This window comes from Fopius arisanus, unplaced genomic scaffold (genome assembly GCF_000806365.1).
Source record: "Fopius arisanus strain USDA-PBARC FA_bdor unplaced genomic scaffold, ASM80636v1 scaffold00081, whole genome shotgun sequence".
NCBI lineage: Eukaryota > Metazoa > Arthropoda > Insecta > Hymenoptera > Braconidae > Fopius > Fopius arisanus.
The window spans coordinates 447,470-467,266 of record NW_011887820.1 but is presented as its reverse complement, the minus strand read 5'-3'; the positions used below and the strand labels follow the sequence as shown (position 1 = coordinate 467,266).

General features: G+C 35.3%; 3 protein-coding genes across 11 annotated transcripts in view; all 3 read left to right on the top strand.

Moving 5' to 3' along the window:
* Positions 1 to 592: 592 nt before the first annotated feature.
* LOC105270220 (importin subunit alpha-3) lies at positions 593 to 5,768 on the top strand. Its single transcript, XM_011311032.1, has 6 exons — positions 593 to 1,061; positions 1,756 to 1,858; positions 1,927 to 2,131; positions 2,991 to 3,151; positions 3,709 to 4,628; positions 4,979 to 5,768. Exons 1-6 carry the CDS (start codon positions 996 to 998, stop codon positions 5,069 to 5,071), a joined length of 1,548 nt encoding a protein of 515 aa, XP_011309334.1. The 5' UTR covers positions 593 to 995; the 3' UTR covers positions 5,072 to 5,768.
* A 1,536-nt stretch (positions 5,769 to 7,304) lies between these two features.
* On the top strand, positions 7,305 to 10,758 carry LOC105270218 (melanoma-associated antigen G1). Its single transcript, XM_011311021.1, has 5 exons — positions 7,305 to 7,720; positions 8,319 to 8,741; positions 8,939 to 9,033; positions 9,114 to 9,245; positions 10,375 to 10,758. The coding sequence occupies exons 2-5, from the start codon at positions 8,327 to 8,329 to the stop codon at positions 10,450 to 10,452; spliced, it is 720 nt and encodes a 239-aa protein (XP_011309323.1). The 5' UTR covers positions 7,305 to 7,720; positions 8,319 to 8,326; the 3' UTR covers positions 10,453 to 10,758.
* A 153-nt stretch (positions 10,759 to 10,911) lies between these two features.
* The window catches only part of Slob (Slowpoke binding protein), an 18,566-nt gene continuing 9,680 nt past the window's right edge, over positions 10,912 to 19,797 (top strand). For 4 of the 9 annotated variants that reach the window (XM_011311024.1, XM_011311022.1, XM_011311026.1 and 1 more), the window contains exons 1-4: positions 10,912 to 11,347; positions 12,113 to 12,551; positions 18,207 to 18,376; positions 19,315 to 19,580. In XM_011311024.1, coding sequence (XP_011309326.1) covers positions 12,199 to 12,551; positions 18,207 to 18,376; positions 19,315 to 19,580 — 789 coding nt within the window. In that variant the 5' untranslated portion in view covers positions 10,912 to 11,347; positions 12,113 to 12,198. Of the gene's footprint in view, positions 11,348 to 12,112; positions 12,552 to 14,174; positions 14,388 to 14,445; positions 14,749 to 15,239; positions 15,369 to 18,206; positions 18,377 to 19,314; positions 19,581 to 19,797 lie in introns of those variants that run through there. The other 5 variants (XM_011311023.1, XM_011311029.1, XM_011311028.1 and 2 more) reach the window with 5 other exon arrangements.

Genomic DNA, 19,797 nt, shown 5'->3' with positions numbered 1-19,797 from the left:
TTCCTATAAAAAAAAAAATTTGATATTTTCAAATTCCTCGATTTTTCACTGAAATATCCGCTGATAAAGATCATTTTCAGCAAACTTCAGGGTCAGGAATAATTATCGTATATGTGTGTACGCTAAAGCTGTGGCGTAATATCTAATGACTTTGGAGGGAACTTTTCCAAGCGTTTCAGTCCTGTCGGGGAGTTACACTGAGAAAAAATTCTACCACAAATTAGTGTGCTATTCACCAACCCATGGGACCCAACCGCGGTCAACAAAAAATTCGAATGACCCACCCGAAAAATTTGGATGTGGCACCCTAATTTTTGAATGGACCTACACGAAATAATAATGAATTTTTCTCTTCGTGTAGCAGCTGTAGCTCCTGTTTCCGCCGTTGGTGCTTGGGTGGTGGAGCCGTGGCAGATCTCGGTGATACCGACTGCCGAGCCACCACATGCCAACTGATAGTGTTCCCCCCTGTCCCCTAGAGCCAGTACTGAATATCCGGGTATGATTGGATCCCCAGGTGGTTCTCTACAGGTTCTCTGTCTACCCCATGGCTGAAATTCTCTTGGCAACCGCTCGGTGTCTCTCTTCCAATTTTTTTTTCTCATTCAGTTACTGCGCTCTGAAAACGCCTTGTGGCTGTGTATGGGCCCTCAGAAAAAACGTGACTGAACGAATTGTTCGTTAATTGACATAATAGTTATAAAATTCCCCTGATCATACCACAAAAGTAAAAATTATTTTCTATGCATTCAACTGCATACCGAGAGTCAAGTGATTTTCTACTGAATAACGAGAGATACATAACTGTATACGTAATGCAGGTGAAAAAGTGATTAGACATTGCGCGTGGTTTGGCATCAATTTTTTTATTTCCCTTTTTTTTTTAAACCGTTGAAATTATTTGGAGGTGAGGGGGAGTTGCTGTTATTTTGAGGGCCGGTATATCACCATTGAACATTTGATTCTCCAAGATTTGCAGATTGGTTATTGGAAAAATGGCCGCTGAAATGCAAAACAAGAGTCGGATGATGGTCTTTAAGAACAAAGGGAAGGATCAAGATGTGAGTTTATATTTTTATTTGGTTATTGTTCGATTTTTATGGATTTGCTATTGGAATTTGTTCGGATGAGGTTATTGGGCGATGGGGGAGGGAATCCGTTGTAATGCCGTGTGATTCATGTCTCAAGCATTCAACATTCCTGTATCTAGAGGAAATAGATGACTTTGAGTTGCTCAACAGTAAATGAGAAATATTTTTTCGATTTATCTGAACTCCATGAACAATTCTCTGGCAATATGTAAAGGGTAACAATACGATTCGTGACATTTTTGAGTTTTCGGGGAATATCTCGGGATCTGAGTGAGATAAGGAAATTTTTGATAAGACCTGTTTTGGAGAGACGAACGAGAGCTTCAAAAAGGTCATTATGAGAAATTCGATATTTTTTTTAGATTCGGAGTTATTCAGAAAAAATCATCTATTAACCAATCCCCTTGTTACCAGTTACTTTTAATCAGTTTGGGCTGAATAACTCTGAATTTAAGAGAGATAGCACAATTTTTCTCAGAACCTTTTTTGAAGAGTGAAAGGAGAGCTACAAAAAAAGTTATTATCAAAATACCCATATTTCTCTCAGATTTGGAGATATCGCTCGAAAACTAATATATTAGTTGAATTCAGTCAATTTTCGTTGGTCATTCGATAATTAATTAGTTGTTGAGGAATTATTATTGATTTTTTTTCCAATACCTAGGAGATGAGAAGACGGAGAAACGAAGTGACGGTGGAGCTGCGGAAAAATAAACGAGAGGAGACTCTCCAGAAGAGGAGGAATGTACCCATCGCTGATTCCACTGGTAAATTGATTTTGCGAATTGTTTGAGATTCAATTGGTCGATGGCATAATGAGATTTTTCGCTTTCAGATGAAGACGATATCGAGAGGGCTCTGTCCAATATTAATTTGGTGGAACTTGTACAGAAAGCTGCTAGCCGCGATCCAGCGGAACAATTGCAGGCAGTCCAATCTGCTCGGAAATTATTGTCCTCAGACAAAAATCCACCGATTAATCCACTGATTGACAGTGGAATTTTACCAATTTTAGTTCGCTGCCTTGAGCAGCATGACAAGTACGTTAGTTAATAATCATAATTATCCAGAAATTATTATTTCACTGCAATCCTAAATCAATTTTTTATCATAATTTCAATTGAGTTGTGTGAAATTTTTAGTCCACTTCTATCGTAAATTAATTTTATCTCATTCTCAACTCATTATTATTAAGTTCATTAATTTACTATTTCAATTTATGAGTCCAGCGAAATAAAAATCTCAGATTGACTTTCTCTGGAAATTAGGAATCTTCTAGTCAATACCTCATTTAATTTCAATTTAAAATAAATGATTCAGAAATTTTTTAACCACTGGAATCGTAAATTGATTTCATCTAATTTTTAATTAATTATTTTAAGTATTTAAAATTAATTCAGAATTTCAATTTAGAGGCACAGTGAAATAAAAATGTCTGATTCACTTTGTTTGAAAATTCGAAGGCTTCTTCGAGACAATTTGTCTTTTCATCTTAATTTGAATCAAGTGATACAGAAATTTTTCCTTCACTGGAATTCTGGATTTATTCAATATAAATCAGAATTCTTACTGGAATCTTTAAATACTAATTTAAATATGTATTAACGTAGTTGAGAATTCCAAAAAAATAATATCTGAATCACTTCTTTAGAAAATTGAACGTCTCGCTCTAATTCCTCTTCATGAAGTCATCAGAACTTTTTTCTCATCGAGCATTTCCAAAAACGCATGAGCTTCCAAGATTTAAATACCACAAACCCATAAAATCATCAGATCAGAACGAGTCGTACAAAAAACTTTCCTGAAATCCCATGATAAACCTAATCCCTAATAAACCTACCGTTAAGTGTCTAATTAATTATAAATGATTGGTAATAATTGTCAATCTTGGAATTGCAGTCCCTCGTTGCAGTTCGAAGCAGCTTGGGCTCTGACAAACATCGCCAGTGGTACCTCAGCCCAGACTCAGGCAGTAGTAACAGCAGGTGCTGTACCACTGTTCCTCCAGCTGCTGTTGTCGAGTCAACAAAATGTTTGCGAACAGGCCGTATGGGCATTAGGTGAGTCCATCAGTCATTTCACCTAATCATCTCCAAAAATTCCTTGAAATTTCATTAACAAATTTATCTGAATTTTCAATTATATGAATGCGATTAATTAAATTCAAATTGAAAACACGCACTAAATCTCTCATTTATCTTGAAAATTTAAGAAAATTAATAAACAAAAAATTCCTGGAAATTCTTCTTTGAATTTTCCACATTTTCGCGGTTTTTGCCTCCGAATGGAAATATTGTAATCTTTCGATTTGAAATGTGCTATTTCTCATTTTTAGATCACTAATTTTGGGATTGAGTGTTTACATAAACATTTTTTATTGACGCATATCAGTTTTTGCACGCCAACTGTCGGTCTAATGTTAGGTCAATGCTAGCCATTGTTGGCTCAATTGATTTCCAAATTCAACTGAATATCTCAAATAACATTGACTTGAATGCACCAAAAAAATGAGATTGGGACCACTATGCCTTTTGTTAATTTATTATAAAAAATAATAATAATTCATATAAATGGTAATGGTAATTTTCCAACATTGTAATAATGCTGATGATTGCAGGAAACATAATCGGTGATGGACCAGCGCCCAGAGACTACGTAATCAGTCTAGGTGTTGTGAAACCCCTGTTACAATTTATAAAACCAGACATACCAATAACATTTTTGCGAAACGTTACGTGGGTTATTGTGAATCTGTGTAGGAACAAAGATCCACCCCCACCATTGCAGACGATAAAAGAGATACTACCAGCCCTGAATCATCTAATTCGCCACTCAGATGTGAATATTCTGGTGGACACAGTCTGGGCATTGAGTTACTTAACAGACGGTGGTAATGAGCAGATACAAATGGTAATCGACAGTGGAGTTGTGCCACGTCTGATTCCCCTACTGTCCCACAAGGAGGTGAAACTACAGACAGCTGCACTCAGAGCTGTTGCAAATGTTGTAACTGGAACTGATGAGCAGACACAGACTGTTCTCAATTATGGAGCATTATCTCACTTCCAGAATCTTCTTACACACCCCAAGGACAAGATCTGCAAAGAGGCTGTCTGGTTTTTATCAAATATAACAGCTGGCAATCAGCAACAAGTTGGGGCTGTCATCGAGGCTGGACTACTTCCTCTTATCATTCGTCATCTCTCAAAATCTGATTTTCAGACGCAGAAAGAGGCTGCTTGGGCCATCAGCAATTTTACGATAAGTGGAAACAGGGATCAAGTTGCTAGACTCATTCACGAGGGGGTTATTGAGCCTTTCTGCGATTTATTGTCCTGCAAGGATACTCAGATAATTCAGGTGGTACTTGATGGCATTCATAATATGCTCAAGCTTGCTGGACCTGAAGTCGAGCAGCTTGCTAATATGATTGAAGAGTGCCGTGGATTGGACAAGATTGAGCACCTCCAGACACATGAGAACGTAGAAATTTATAAATTAGCATATGATATTATCGAGCAATACTTCTCTGAAGAGGTAAATATTTATTCTCTTATTACTCTCAATCTAGATTTCGAAAAATTTTATTTATCACTCAATATTTACTCTGTTTAACAAATTTAAAAATTAATTTAATTTCCCAATTAATTGAACTGTTGAAATAATTCTTGAGGTAAAATTAATATTTTATATCAATTTCATACATAAATTCGATTATTTTCAATTATTCTTTTGCCAATTGAATATGCCATAATTATTGACATATTCTGTATATTTAGGATGAAAATATGTTTTTTTTTTATTGGAAAACTGATTATTTGTCGGTGATTGATAGAGTAAGGAAATGATAAATTGAATGGTACTAACGAAAAATTTGTTTTTAATAGACCGAAGACACAAACCTCGCACCCCAGGTTACCGACGTGAATTTCGAATTCGACTCAACAACAACAATTCCAAGCGATGGCTTCAAATTCTGAGACAGTGTTACACCAGTAACAGTGACGTCATTGACTCTGAACGAGTACGGAGCCATATTGGTTTACTTTACCTGCAATTATAATATCATCAGTCTGCTCCGATGATAATTAACGAGGCGCTGTTCAATACATTATATTTTTATTTTTTTCCTCCAATAAGATAATCGAAACTTCTCGCCCATTATGTTGAACCAAGAGTCGCTGGTGCACGTGTAAATTCTCTGGAAAAATAACTGACAATTTCTCCTTATCTTTGGAAATTTATTGGAGCTTGAGTTGTTATTTTTCTGTCGAAGTTGTCTGCAGAGAATTTGTCGTATCAATTATGTGATCACAAATTTATGTTCCATTTTTTAAATGTAATCTGTCATTTTCATTAATGCACTGCTTTTGTATTTCCATTCTCGAGACTTGGTTCAATAATAATAACTTTAAGAGAACAAAAACGAGGTTTAACAACCGTTCGTGTATATTTTAGGCATGTTAAATTTATAGTTAATATTGATTATCAGAATCAAGTGGAATCGACTACTCTTTCATCAGTAGATTATAAATATAAACGGACGTTCTGTACCGAACAGCAACAATAAAACTGTAGCATAATCAACTCGATAATCATCTCATTTGCGATTTTTTTTATTTAGCTGCCGCCATGATTAAATTTTCAGGATAATTAATAAATCGGTGTTGATTTTCATTGGTCTTGTGGTCATTCGATTATTTTCTATTATTCTTTTACCAATCCCCGATTTTTAAAGTATTTTCATTTTTTAGATAAAAAACCTAGAGAAATTGAGTGCCAAATTCCTGGGCAAAAGTTGCAAAATCATTGATTTTTTTCTATTAGGTATGGCTGGACGAAGTTCAATGAAATAAAATGGATTAATCATGATTTTTTTTGAGAATTTGCGCCAAGAAAGAATGAAAAAGAATGAAATTTTAAATGACAATTTTAATGTGATAAAAAAAGGGCTAGATTTATTAGTAATTTTCCAGAAAAAATATTCAGGTATTCACTGAAATCGAAAAATTCGAAATTTTTGAAAAAATATCAGGGGAACATGAACGTCGAGGAGGTATTCACTGAAATTGAAAAATTCGAAATTTTTGAAAAAATATCAGGGGAACATGAACGTCGAGGAGGTATTCACTGAAATTGAAAAATTCGAAATTTTTGAAAAAGTATCAGGGGAACATGGACATCGGGGAGGTATTTACTGAAATTGAAAAATTCGGAATTTTCAAAAAAGTATCAGGGGAGCATGAAAATCGAGGAGGTATTCACTGAAATTTGAAAATTCGAAATTTTTGAAAAAGTATCAGGGGAGCATGACAATTGAGAAAGTATTCACTGAAATTGAAAAACTCAAGATTTTCAAAAACGTACCAGGGGAGCATGAAAATCGAGGGGGTATTCACTGGAATTGAAAAATTCGAAATTTTTGGAAATGTATCAGGGGAACATGAACATCGGGGAGATATTCACTGAAAGTTGAAAATTCGAAATTTTTGGAAAAGTGTTAGGGGAGCATGAAAATTGAGGAGGTATTCATTGAAATTTGAAATTTAGAAATTTTTCGAAAAGTATCAGGGAAACATGAAAATCGAAGAGTTATTCACTGACATTGAAAAATTAAAAATTTTCAAAAAAGTATCAGGGGAGCATGACAATCGAGGAGGGATTCACTGAAATCCGAAAAGTCGAAATTTTTGAAAAAGTATGAGGGGAACATGAAAATCGAAGAGGTATTCACTAAAAGCTGAAAATTCAAAATTTTTATAAAAGTACCAGGAGAGCATGAAAATCGAGGAGGTATTCACTGAAATTGAAAAATTAAAAATTTTCAAAAAAGTATCACGGGAGTATGAAAATGGAAGCGATATTCACTGAAAATTGAAAATTCGAAATTTTTCGAAAACTATCAGGGGAGCTGAAAATCGAGGGGTTATTCACTGACATTGAAAAATTTTTAATTTTCAGAAAATAAAAATTCACCCAGTCGATTGGTCCCTCTGACACCGGCACTGCTACTGAGGCAGTTACCGAGTCGGCTGACCGGCAGACACCCCATTGCGTCTGGCGCCATCCCTCATTTGGGGTGCAGTACTACGATGCCGCTGGGGTCACTCCAACCCCCAGAACTGAGCCTCTACTTCAGTCAATCCTCTTTGTATCCACTTATGGCAAAGTACCATTACCATAGGAGTCAAATCTTCTATCCAATTATTTGTAGGATAAAACGAATATTTTGATAACCCCCAATTATTAATCGCTGCGTAACGTAGTAATGAAGCGAATAACAATTCGATTATTGAGAAATAATGGTTTCACCCTAAAAAATAATTGGATGGAGAATTTTACTCCTATGGTAATGTTACATGACCACTTACAGCAATTGAGAGAATCGCCATCAACTAAACTTTGATTGATCGAAAAGAATACATGAAGACGTTGAAAGAGGTGATCATTAAAAATTCATATGCAAACCTGATTATCCACTGAAAAATATACCAAATAAACGTCAAAAATTATACACAAATAAAAATTCATTAGAAAGTTGGTGTACTTTAGGAAAATGTGCTCTTGAACTTGAAAAGAGTTGGACAATCTAGACCTAACCTCAATAATCGTAATATCGGTAATCATAGGTAAATAAATAGAAAATTCAAACATATATACTTGAGAAGATAATTAATTCAGTAGGAGAAAGTGAGGCAAAATGAGGCAGATGAAAAATTACTGTGATACACAATTTCAATAACTGTTTTCTTAATGTAAACAATAGTTTATTACGCTCCAGGGGGTTAGTTTGGGTTTTAACCCAAGTGAGATTTTTGATCAGGCGCGTAAAAAAAAATTGAAGCCCGAGTGGCGTACTTTATTTTACATTTGAATTTAGTTCTCCATGTGTAATCGGCAGATACTGCATGCTCAAGTGTAAAACAATGGAAAATACTCGGGATTCCTTGATTAAAGTTGTGAAGAACAATACGTGTAACGCTGGTGTTGTTGTTTCTGAACTTTAGTCTCTGTGTTTACTCCCAGAAATGCAATTATAGACTAATTAAATTACAGCTAATCAAGTAAAAAATGATGAATATTCTTGAAAATTAATTGTAAAAAGAAATAAACGATAAACTTAGGAGAACTTGTAGATAATGAATTTCTGGGCACTGTTTCATTTTTCTCCACTTTCCCCAAATTTAATTGCATCAATTAACAAAACATTATTTAATTTATATGCAGTGTGAAAAATGGCACAGAGGTATAAGAGAAACATTCGGAAAGACATTGAGAAGGTCATAGCAACTGAATCGCGACGTCGAGGACGTAGTTTACCTGAAGTTGAAGAAAATGCTGTGATGGATACGTTGCTGGAGTATTTGCTATCAGCAGCCAAAAGTAAAAGTGCTATTAAGCACACAGATATCAAGTATTGTGTGATCCCAGATCATGCCAAGTATTACCCGAATCTGATGGCAAAAGCTAAAGCTGTTCTACTTCAGGTTTTTGGGTATAAGTTAATAGGTACGGGTGGTCAGAAATTAATTCTTGTTAATTCACTTCGTCGGGAAGAGATTAGTCCTGAAGGCGAGGATGTTCCTACCCAGATTCTTCTTCTCCTGGTGTTGTCACATATATTCATCTCCGGAGAGCCCTGCAAAGAAGGTTCTTTTTCCATTAATTTCTCGATAAGATGCCTTTGGAGTAGATGTACGCATGATCTTATGAATATTTTGCAGAGTGATTGTTGAAAAATTCATTACAAAACATTTTTTATTGGGACATCACTTAAAGATATTTGTACATCCAACATCACTAGATTACCTCGCTATAAAATTGAATGTTGATTTTTTTCCCCGCAGTAAGTGTGATTAACTATCTGGCAAGGTTGAACATTTGGAGAGACCATGGCGGCCTTCATCCTTACTTTGGAAATATTGAGGAAATGCTACGGAAGGTAAAATAAAAATTCAAACCATTTTCTAATGCTTTTTTAACAAATTATTAATTATAAATTATGGTTGTTCTCATTTACAGACGTTCGTTAATCAGTTCTACTTAGTACGATCTAGAACAGCAGAAATCGGCAAAGAAACTTTCGAATATCTGTGGGGTCCCAGAGCAAAAGCCGAGTTTGACGCAAAAACTGTAGTGGAATACGTCAGCGAGGTACGATTGATTTATCAATAATCCAATCAATTAAATATAATTAATTACATTTTCCCCTCTTTTTTTCCAATTTTTATAATTTAAAAATTCTAAGAACTCGAATTTCAGGAAAACTCGAGATTTTTTATACAAATACTTAATTTTCATTTTTTCATATATTTCATTAGGAATATGCGTAGTTGTTTCCACATTCAAATTCATTTGCTCTATTATTTATTCACTGTTCAATTATCGTGGTAACGATTGACATTAAAAAATTGCTAATCCCTTTTTATGAGAATATTTTTGACAGAGAGTACGTCGAATACAGATCGAGAATCGAATTCAATCTGCAAATCTTTCATCATAAAATAATAATTATTTTCACACTGGCACCTGAAGAATTGTTTTTGGAATGGAAATTTTGGAATGTTCAAATCTCATTTAGCAGAACATGTCGCTCTCAGTCATGCCTCAAAAAGATGATCTAATTCCTCAGCTCTCATAACAAAAGGTGATATTAGGTTCGAGAGAGAAATCGTTCACACGAGCCGAGTCTTTTTCAAATTGAAAATCAATTAAGTTGTAACTACAGTGTAATTATTATCTTCTAGTTGAATTCAACTTCATATCTTTGATTAGATTAGAATTAAGAGTTCTCGAGGACAGACGTATGGGAGTCGAAAATCACGCATGAGGATAGTCTTAAAATAGTATATTTCTATACAAGTGCGATAAAGTAGTCTTTAGCTCGTGGGAGTTTATACCGCGAGCCGAAGGCGAGTGATATAACCCCACGAGCTAAAGAACACTTTAACATTGAACACTGCACATGTATCGAACAATATTTTTCATTACAATGTGTGGAATAAGTGATTTATAGGAACTTTGAGAAACGCTAACTGTGCCCATAAAGCCACTTTTCCGCACAGCGTGATGAAAATACAATTTTTTGAAATGACAGTGTAGTGAATGCAAGATATTTTCAATTTATTATCAACAGATAATTTATTTGGCCTCAACAAGATATAAGAGACTGTCCATTATAGTCTTGGTGCAGTTCGCCACTCTTTATTAACTTTCCCCCTGATTTAACAATATTTTATTTGATTTGATATTATATTTTATTTAATTTACAATTATTCTATAGGTGACGAAGAATCTACCAGCCACCGGTTGGACTTTTCAAAATCAAAGAGCCTGCTCCCCAGAAACACCAGCCGCATAGATTCCTTTAGACTGGATAAAAACGTGTAATCTAAAGTTTCAAGGCCTCACTATAATTCTTCAGTCAAATTGAAACCGTACAACAGTTTCGACAGGGATTACAGTGTTGAAAACGTGTGGCTATTGATGACTGTTCTCTCTCCCAACGCGTGACATGGATGTCTTACTAATTTCTAGCATTTTCTTTCGTCAAAGTAACAATAAATCTTTGCAGGAATTAAAACCGAAAGAATTCTCAGAGTTATAGCTCAACTTTTCCATATATTTTCATTATTTCATGAATTTTTTAATGTATCAGAATAACTTCTCTATAAATTTATATATTTAATTATATATATAACTAGAATAGCATAAAAAAATGAATAAACAAATTCAGTCTTGATGGATTCTCCAGAAAGCCATTGAACTGTTCATTCGATATCTCAGCTCATAAAATTCTCAAACAAAATAGTTGATTAAGCTGAAATAACGTGAAAATAACAAATAAATTAAATTAAATAACTAAAAGTCGTACGGTCTTCATGTACGCATGACATTGCATGCGTCCCGATCTCATGCGCAGCCACTCAACATTACCTGTAGATATACGTACGCGTACTTGAGTACACAGAAAAATCTGTGTCACGCTGGGGTAGAAAATGAGAGAGGTGGTTTGTAGGGTTGTTGCTAGTCGTATATTCTTAGTGACTTAGTGATCTGTGAGTATTAGACGGTTGCGCCAACTTTAGCGCGCCCATCTCAAAGACAAAACATTATATCTAATTATTCATATAATTTTTTTATATTTTTATCATTAAAAAAAGGCTCAACCTATTCGCCAGTTTTATGTGGAATTTTTGGCCGTAAATGTAAAGCTGCGGGCGTTCCGAAATAATCGTTGTGTTTTTAAATGGAAGGTAAAGATTGTTAAATTAATATTTGATTGGAATGTGATCGTAAAATGTTTGGAACGCCTAGAAGATGTCTCAAATATGAAAAAATGAGTGATCTTCGTTAAAAGCGTTAGTTAATTTACTTGAAGAAATCAATTTTCCTCTGGAAAGATGTTGGCATTTCTTCTTTCAAACCACCTCAAGAACTTTATTGAAAAATACTGTTAGTGGTTTTCACGGATTACTGTAAGAAGTTCCTATAATTTTTTGTATCGATATTTCCGGAACCCGGAGATTTATCTAGAGGCCGTGTGACTCTTGACCAATATCTCCGAATTATATTTATTTCAAGATATCAAAGAAGCAATCCACACCCGACCATATCCCAACTAAATTTACTATTGAGAAAGACGTGAGAAATTAATTTTGTCTCTTAAATTTTTTAAGGCTCGGGTGGCTTATCTAGAAAAGATAATTTACTCCGAAATTCGGATTCCTAATTACTTTGGCAATTAATCGTTTTTTTCAATAATTGTTAGCTAGCGTTCTAGCGGTTGTCAACAATTAGGCCGCTAGCTAACAATTATCGGAAAAAACGATTAATTGACGGAGTAATTAGAAGTCCCAATTTTGGAGTAAATTATCTTTTCCAGACAGTCCATCCGGGCCTTAAAGATTTTTCTTCAAAGCGTTGTACGATCAGATAGTATATTAAGATAGTATAGCTCTAAATTGTATATCTATTCTTTCAATGATATTTTCATTACGTTAATTTGTCAAATATTATAGGGACCATTTTACCAATTCGAACCATCTAAAGTTGGTATTACCAACTTGGTAAACAACTTGCAGGGAGCAACTATAATTTAAAAAAAATGTTCAATTTGTATACAACTCTAAATAAGAAAGACGATGAGAACGGAATACGTCGCCGTGAATCAGACGTTACGGGACACGACAGATTCTACCAAGAACGACCTCGATCACGTCGCAAGAGACGGCCCTCCAACAGACGCACGAAAAGTGCCATTGAACTCGATACAAATGCAATGCTAACAGCGCAAGCGAATCATGCCCGACGTAATCGAAGTGCCAGCATTGAAGGAGGTGAGAGTAGTAGCAGCAGCATAGAGGACAGATTTCAATTGACGATGAAGATTGATAACCTTGCTAGGGTACTCTTCAACCGGGTTACAGCTGCCAAAGCATATCGAGACAACCAGACTAGGTAATTATTCTATCTCTAATGATTGATTTTCATTGTTTATTATCGATCTATATGAGAATAATTACGGTACTTACAGCATACCAACATGAATTATCACGCGACGCTGATATCCCTGTCGTATTTTCCTTTAACTCTTAACCCTTTGGGTTTCATTTTTTTATGATGAATCCTATTCTAAAAAAATACACATCGAGACTATCGATATCTCGAAAGTCTGACATGCTTATTCCTCATTGGTTGAGTCGTCTGAGGCGGCTAATTTGAATTTGGAACTCATTTAAATTAAGAAATTTTTAATTACGAGACCTACTGCGCACTCCGTGCGCCGAATTTGGATTTGGCGGTTCGAGTTGACCAATGAGGAATTAGTCTTACGCGTTTCGAGATATTTCGATTCGGGTGAACTTCATTTTCATGTTTCTACTTTCATAATAAGGATTCGGGTGAACTGCATTTTTATTTTTCATTTTCTACTTTCATAATAAGGACAGCGCGGATGAGCGCGTTCGTTTTTCCTATTCTGAAAAGAACAAACATCGAGACTATCGATATCTCGAAAGTCTGTCACGGTTATTCCTCATTGGTTCAGTCGTCTGAGGCGGCTAATTTGAATTTTGAACTCAGTTAAATTAAGACATTTTGAATTACGATTTCTATAATAACTACGCGCTGTAGCGCGCGTTCTTTCTCGTAATAACAAATGGAACTCAATAATGCTCTTTATGGGAAGCACACAGTATTTTCATGACTTTTTGTGTGAAAGTTTGACTGTAAAGACTTGTTATTTTGAGCAATTGAATTCTGCCGCTGCCTTTTCTGAAGAGTTTCACTCACTTTAGAATGTTTTATTTAATAATATTTAATTACTTAGACAATTTTTGTTTTTTCTTCTAATTTTCGTTTAATACGAGATTTTTTCAGTTTCTGAAATCATTACACTGTTTCTCAGTGAATCTTGTGGTAATCCGAAAACTTATTCTTCGTCAATATTTCCTGTGAGGATTGGAATCTGACAAATAAGAAATGGAAGATATGGAGATCGAAATAAATAAACACTTGGAGAATTTTAAGACTGAGAATGGTTATTCAAAATTATAAGACTCTAGACAGTTAAGAGTTACTTCACTGAACGAAGACTTACAACGAACTAACTAAACATTACTAGTGAGGCCCACGTCAAACTCCTCTCCAGAGGGCAATACAATTTCTCCTTCCACCCTCAACCCTCGGATTTTTCTCTTTCTTGACCCTCTCTAGTCGCCAGATGTATTTTGGAAAAAACCCGTACTGAGAAAGTCCCTCCGGGACTTCCCCCTTTTTTTTCATAACATAAAGGAAAGATCCCACAGCAACAAAGAAATAAATATTTCATAAATCTGGAAATATAAAAACTCTAGAAGAGTGAATTTTCAACTCAGGGAAAACCCCGAAATCTAACAGTTCATAACCGTCTTTTATCCTTTTTTTTCCTCGATTGAAATTTTAGAATCCTAAGTAAATCTCTTTGTCAAGAGACAAGGTAAGCTACTAAACCCGGGCCTGTCTCTCTCTTTGTTTATTCACCTGAAAGTTCCAGCGCTATGATAGCCTTATGAAACTTGTGAATCAAAGGCACTAGTGAAGTTGAGACAGTTTCGCCCGAATTTAAGAGCTCAGTTCGTGTAATTCCCCGTTCAGACGACTCGTTACGAACCTCGAAGTTTCTCAAACACGATTAAGTACTCCAGGGCGAAATGAAAAACCCGATATGAATTTTACGTTTGACACACATCGCAACATTGAACGTCAGTCTCTGAATGGAGGGACGCTTTTTATGATTCTCTTTCCAGTTAGAAGGTAAAGGAAAGAGTCTCATTCAAGTGATAAGTAATTGGAAAATGAGATATTGGAGAGGATTTATTCAACGTGTTGAATAAGTGTTACTTGCACCGCTCATCCTTTCATACCATTCACAGGTATTTTCCAAGGAAAATACACTTTTCATTCTTAATTAACAGTTTGGAGTGATTTTTAAGAGATTGCGGGGATGACATTTCGTCCTTCACTTGAACTCTGAAACGTGTCAGTTCATAAAGTTTCGAGGTTTTTATGTCCATTTATGTACAGATATTGTTCTGTTATTTCACAGCTCAAAGTTGAAGCTGTTGGAATAAACTGAGTAGTTGTTGAAAATGATCTGGATGGTACCATCTTGGCGGTATTTATTTTTCATGTTTATAAATTCATCAAGGTCTCATAAGAGCGAAACGTTCCTAATTTAGTAGTAACAATTTGAATGGTCAATAAATCTGTAGGAATCATTTCTCAATTTTAGGATGTAAATAATAGTGAACATTTTCTCATACACGGAGAGAAATATTTAGTAAAAAATTACGGAACTATTAGTTCACTTACCGATTACGGAGTCGATTAGGAAAGTTTGAGTGACGGTATCGTAATTTTTCACCGAAAATTCAGATAAAAATTACGGAACACCTCAGAAAAATTTCGTGACTTTAGATAAAAATTACGTGACAGTTCCATAAAATTTCCAACAACCACATTTCGCTCCAGAATTACAGAAAATACACGTGATTTTTATTGAATATTTCTTTCTGTGTAGGTGAGCGGTGCAATACCTCCTTGCTTATCCACTATTACCTTTTTTTTTCACTTGTTATTAGATGAAGCCTTTTTATTTTCTCACAGTCGTAGAACAACTTGGCAGAATAGGAATGACTGTAGAGTAACTCATAATCCTTTTATAGGAAGAGTAATCCGCTTTTGTTGTGGTTTTAGACGTGAGAGTGAGGATAACTCAATTCCACTGCATCTAAGGTATTCTTATTTTCTTTCTTTACTTTTAATCTCAATAATGGAAAGCTGAACCAAACCTAAGGATGTTTAACCTGACAATATTCAATACAGTCTACATTTTTTTAACTAATAGCTGAGGGTATGAACCATACACAAGTCACATTTTCGGCCCCCGATCCATTCATTCCAGCGAGATAATAATTAGTGAAAACACCTGTCTGTAATTGTCATCATAAACAATCCATTTATTTATTTCACAATATGGGGAATATTTTATCGACGAGATAAATTAGAACCCGATACAATACGCGGGAAATTAGTGACTGATTTTTAAAGAGATCTGAAAGAAAGGGGCCGCCATTATGATTGTAAAATATTGATAAAATTGCTCTTACAGCTGAGCAATGTCCGAAAGGTAGATGACGATGAAACAGTGATGGCGGGCCGCCTTGCTAAATGCGGTGTTGCACGATCAAGATTTAAGCGTTACTACAGTAGTCAGTCATACGTCAATGTTTATAGACATTTTCCATATTTCTTAATCATTTGGACCGAAAAGTATGCCATGGGGCTTGTAAATTAATAGAAAAAATTATTTATATCGTAAATGACTTATTTGAATGTTTTTATTTTATTTTCCAACACGGCTGCTCACGTGAGCTGTTGAACATCCTTAAGGTGTTCTACATCCTTCCTGACCAACTCACGTTTCTTTTACTTTTCTGGAAAACTAACAATGGAGTTGACGTGGAAAAATATAAGGTTTCTGCGTGTTGTCATTGTTTGATGATTCATAAAAAATTTCAAGGTAGTGCCAACATTTTCCGGGATTTTTCCTAAATTTTTGAAAAGAATTACAAAATGATAGAAAAAACGCGTGAAAATACTACGGAATCACTACGAAATTTCGTGAGCTATTAAATAATGGCAAAACACAAAAACGTTATATTTTTTCACGTCAATCTCATCAATTATTTGCCAGAAAAAATTAAAACCGTGAATCTTGGCTAAAAGGTTGTTGAACATGCTTAAGCCACACTTTCTAAGGTAGAAGGTGGGCAACATCAGCTCTCGAAGCTAGTCCAGCTCTCGATCTTCATTAGGCTAAATTGTCTCAAACCATAAAATTAATCGCTACACCCCCTTTGGGCCCTTGACTCGCAGATCCGTAATTCGGCAGAAGCTTGATAGTGAGAAAAATAAAATAGAAATTTTTTTGATTTCTTTGATGGAGACTTTTTTCGAATTATTCTTAAAAGAAAGAAATAATATGCTAGTATAAATCGTGAATGTGTTTCACAACAGCGCGGGGTGAATTTCCTATTCTCATATTCCATTGGTTCTACTTTCTTTATATTTCCCTGGTTCCCGATGTCTTGTGGAATGCCTGGAGGTAGTTGCAGAGTCAGGACTAGCCTACCCCTCAGCACCACGAGAAGCTAGTGCCCCATAGGAACGTAGACTGGGCGCTGAGTCTTCCAGTTATTCATATCTTTGGTTATTGCCTCTGGTAGCACCTCCTGAGCTCGCTCACATAGCAGTATGTGTTCTAACGTTTCTGGATTGCCACAGAACTAACAGCTGACCTCAGTGTATCCCTTCCATTGGCTTTTACCAACGTTTCCGCACCTGATCCGAACCCATTGTTCTTTCGTGTTTCCACTCAGCTACTTATCATTCCAGTAATCTGGCCCTTCAATCTTAACTGACAGGTGTTTATATTGGGGCCAGTATTTTGAATTATTAATTCGGTGCCAGTCAACATGGATTTCCTGTTCAGTCTTTGTGCTTAAGTTGTACTTTTACTGTACTGTGATGTCCCCATTATCTCCATGGTTCCATATGCTCTCCAGTAAGGTTCCACCTCCCACTTCTTTAATGTTTCATTAATTTGCCTAGCTTGGAGGGGTAGCAGTTAAGAATTCTCCTGATCTCCTCTCTCAGAACTTTTGCTAGCCATCTTCCGTCTTTCATCCTCAAGGTGTCCAAAAGGTATCTGGATGCTCTCATTCTTCCCTCAATTTCGATAACTCTTCTCCCTGGCTCCATCCTTCAGATGTAGGCTGGCTTGTTTGGAGACAGACCCATGGACATTTTGATGTATCTACCCTGTATTCTTACCATGAGATCAGTTTCCCCCCATCGCCATTTTTATATTTTCCCTTCAACCCTTCAGAACTTGGTTCATCCTGCTTATCCAAAACCTAAGGGTTTTTTTTTAGACATCGCATGTTCTCTACTTAAATTGTTTAGGGTGAATTCATCAGAAATAATCTAATTAATTATGAGTCGGAATAGCCTATTGATTCAAAACTTGGTGTTCGCGAACCAAGTACCCGTGAACACACTGCGCTGTTTGTCATATTATCTAGGGACACGCTTACAATTATTGTTAATTATATAGTAGGATTTCCTGCATCTCTATATAATTTTATTTGGGTAATATTTCATTGGAGCTCCACAATTATCGCAAAGACTGGGTGCCCTCAAAATTTCGTTCAAAGTTTTTGAGAAATTTTATAACTTTGTCCTGGAAGAAGCCAATAACAATTGATTGGTATTGCAAGAACATTTTTTTTTGTAAATCGCTCTTTTTTTTACTATTAGTGATTATCACTTGACTTTAACACTGATATTATTTGGATTTAGTTAAAACTCAATAAATTTATTTGAGGGTGATATTGTACCCCTCGATAATTTTTCTCGTAGCATATGCTAATGCCAAATATATTTTCTCGTGGTTAGTAAATATATTTGAGAAAATAAATTATTTTCCTGATGGGTACATCAATCTGATTACATTTAAGATATTGCCAGCGCAAATTCTGTTGACTTATAACTTTTTTCTTTGACAATTAGAAATGGTAGACCTAATTATGAGTCATTGGACCAAGGCCCCTCCTTTCGCGATGACCGTGGTGAATATTTAGAGATGGAAAAGAAATCCAGAGACTATGCACTATCTGTCTGCGAAGCTTACATCCAGGGAAGTTCGCGGTATAATCTCATCAAACAACTCTGCAATGTTGGTAAGACATTTTTTACAATCTTGCAGTGATAGTCAATAGATTATATTAAGGACCGGTTGGATTATGTGGAAAAGATAATTTACTCCAAAATTGGGATTCCTAATTACTCTGGCAATTAATCGTTTTTTTCAATAATTGGTGGAGTAATTAGGAATCCCAATTTTGGGGTAAATTATCTTTCCGAGATACTCCATCCGGCCCTTAAGACCCGGATGGACTGTCCGGTAAAGATGATTTACTCCAAAATTGGGACTTCTAATTACTCTGTCAATTAATCGTTTTTTCCGATAATTGTTAGCTAGCGCTCTAGTTGTTGACAACCGCTACGATGCTAGCTAACAATTATTGTAAAAAACAATTAATTGGCAAGGTAATTAGGAATCCGAATTTCGGAGTGAATTATCTTTTCTAGACAATCCACCCGAGCCTTAAATGATTGTATTAGCAACTAATATGCCTGAGAATAAATTATGAGCAATGTTGAAGGATAAGTATCTGCAAAATATTTCAACAACGAAAAATTTCAAGAGAATCAATTAATAAATCTTCTCTGCAGGAATTTTCAAGAATCTTCGAAATAATTTGTTTCTAATTGCTCCCTAATTTCAGGGCTATGAACATTTCTCGATGACTTCATTATTCCAAAATTATTAGCTTCTGCAAAAAAAAAAATAAAATATCTCGTAGATATTTTTCTGAAATTTTCGAACTTACGAAAAAGTTTCGCCTGCTTTTTTAATTTTTCAGTTATCTTTAAAGCCAATCGATTGATAAAACGTTTGACATACGAAATTTTCAAAATTTTTTGTGATTCTAATAAATCATCATAATTTAATTAATAGTGATAAATTGTGAAACAAATCCTCACTGTCCCATTTGAATAATTAATTCCGTAATCAATTTGATACAATCAATTTGGATTGGATATATAATTCTAGGTTCTCGAGTGGACAAACACTGGTTTGCAGTTCGTGACACAACCTTGAAGACCGACAGGCTATTGACATTAGTGCCATTGAATCGAACATGTCCACTTACTGTCTGCCCGTCCACTAGAGATGTACTTAACAAGTTATTTCTGGCTCTGCAACATCCCTACGTGTGTCCAGTACTTGACCTAGAGTTCATTGAGATCGAGGGACAAAATTATGTGATTCTAGTTCAACCCATCAATCAAGGGAGCATGAAGGATCTTATTTATGGGGTCAGTCATCATTTATTAATGAGTCGTGTACTTATTCATATGTTTTTCTCGATGATTACTTTGTGACGACCTCGGTCGTCAAGCTAGCCACCAACTTTTGTTCTTTTTTTTCTTCGTTTTCGTTAAGGACCGGTTGGATTATCTGGAAAAGATAATTTACTCCAAAATTGGGATTCCTAATTACTCTGGCAATTAATCGTTTTTTTTTTCAATAATT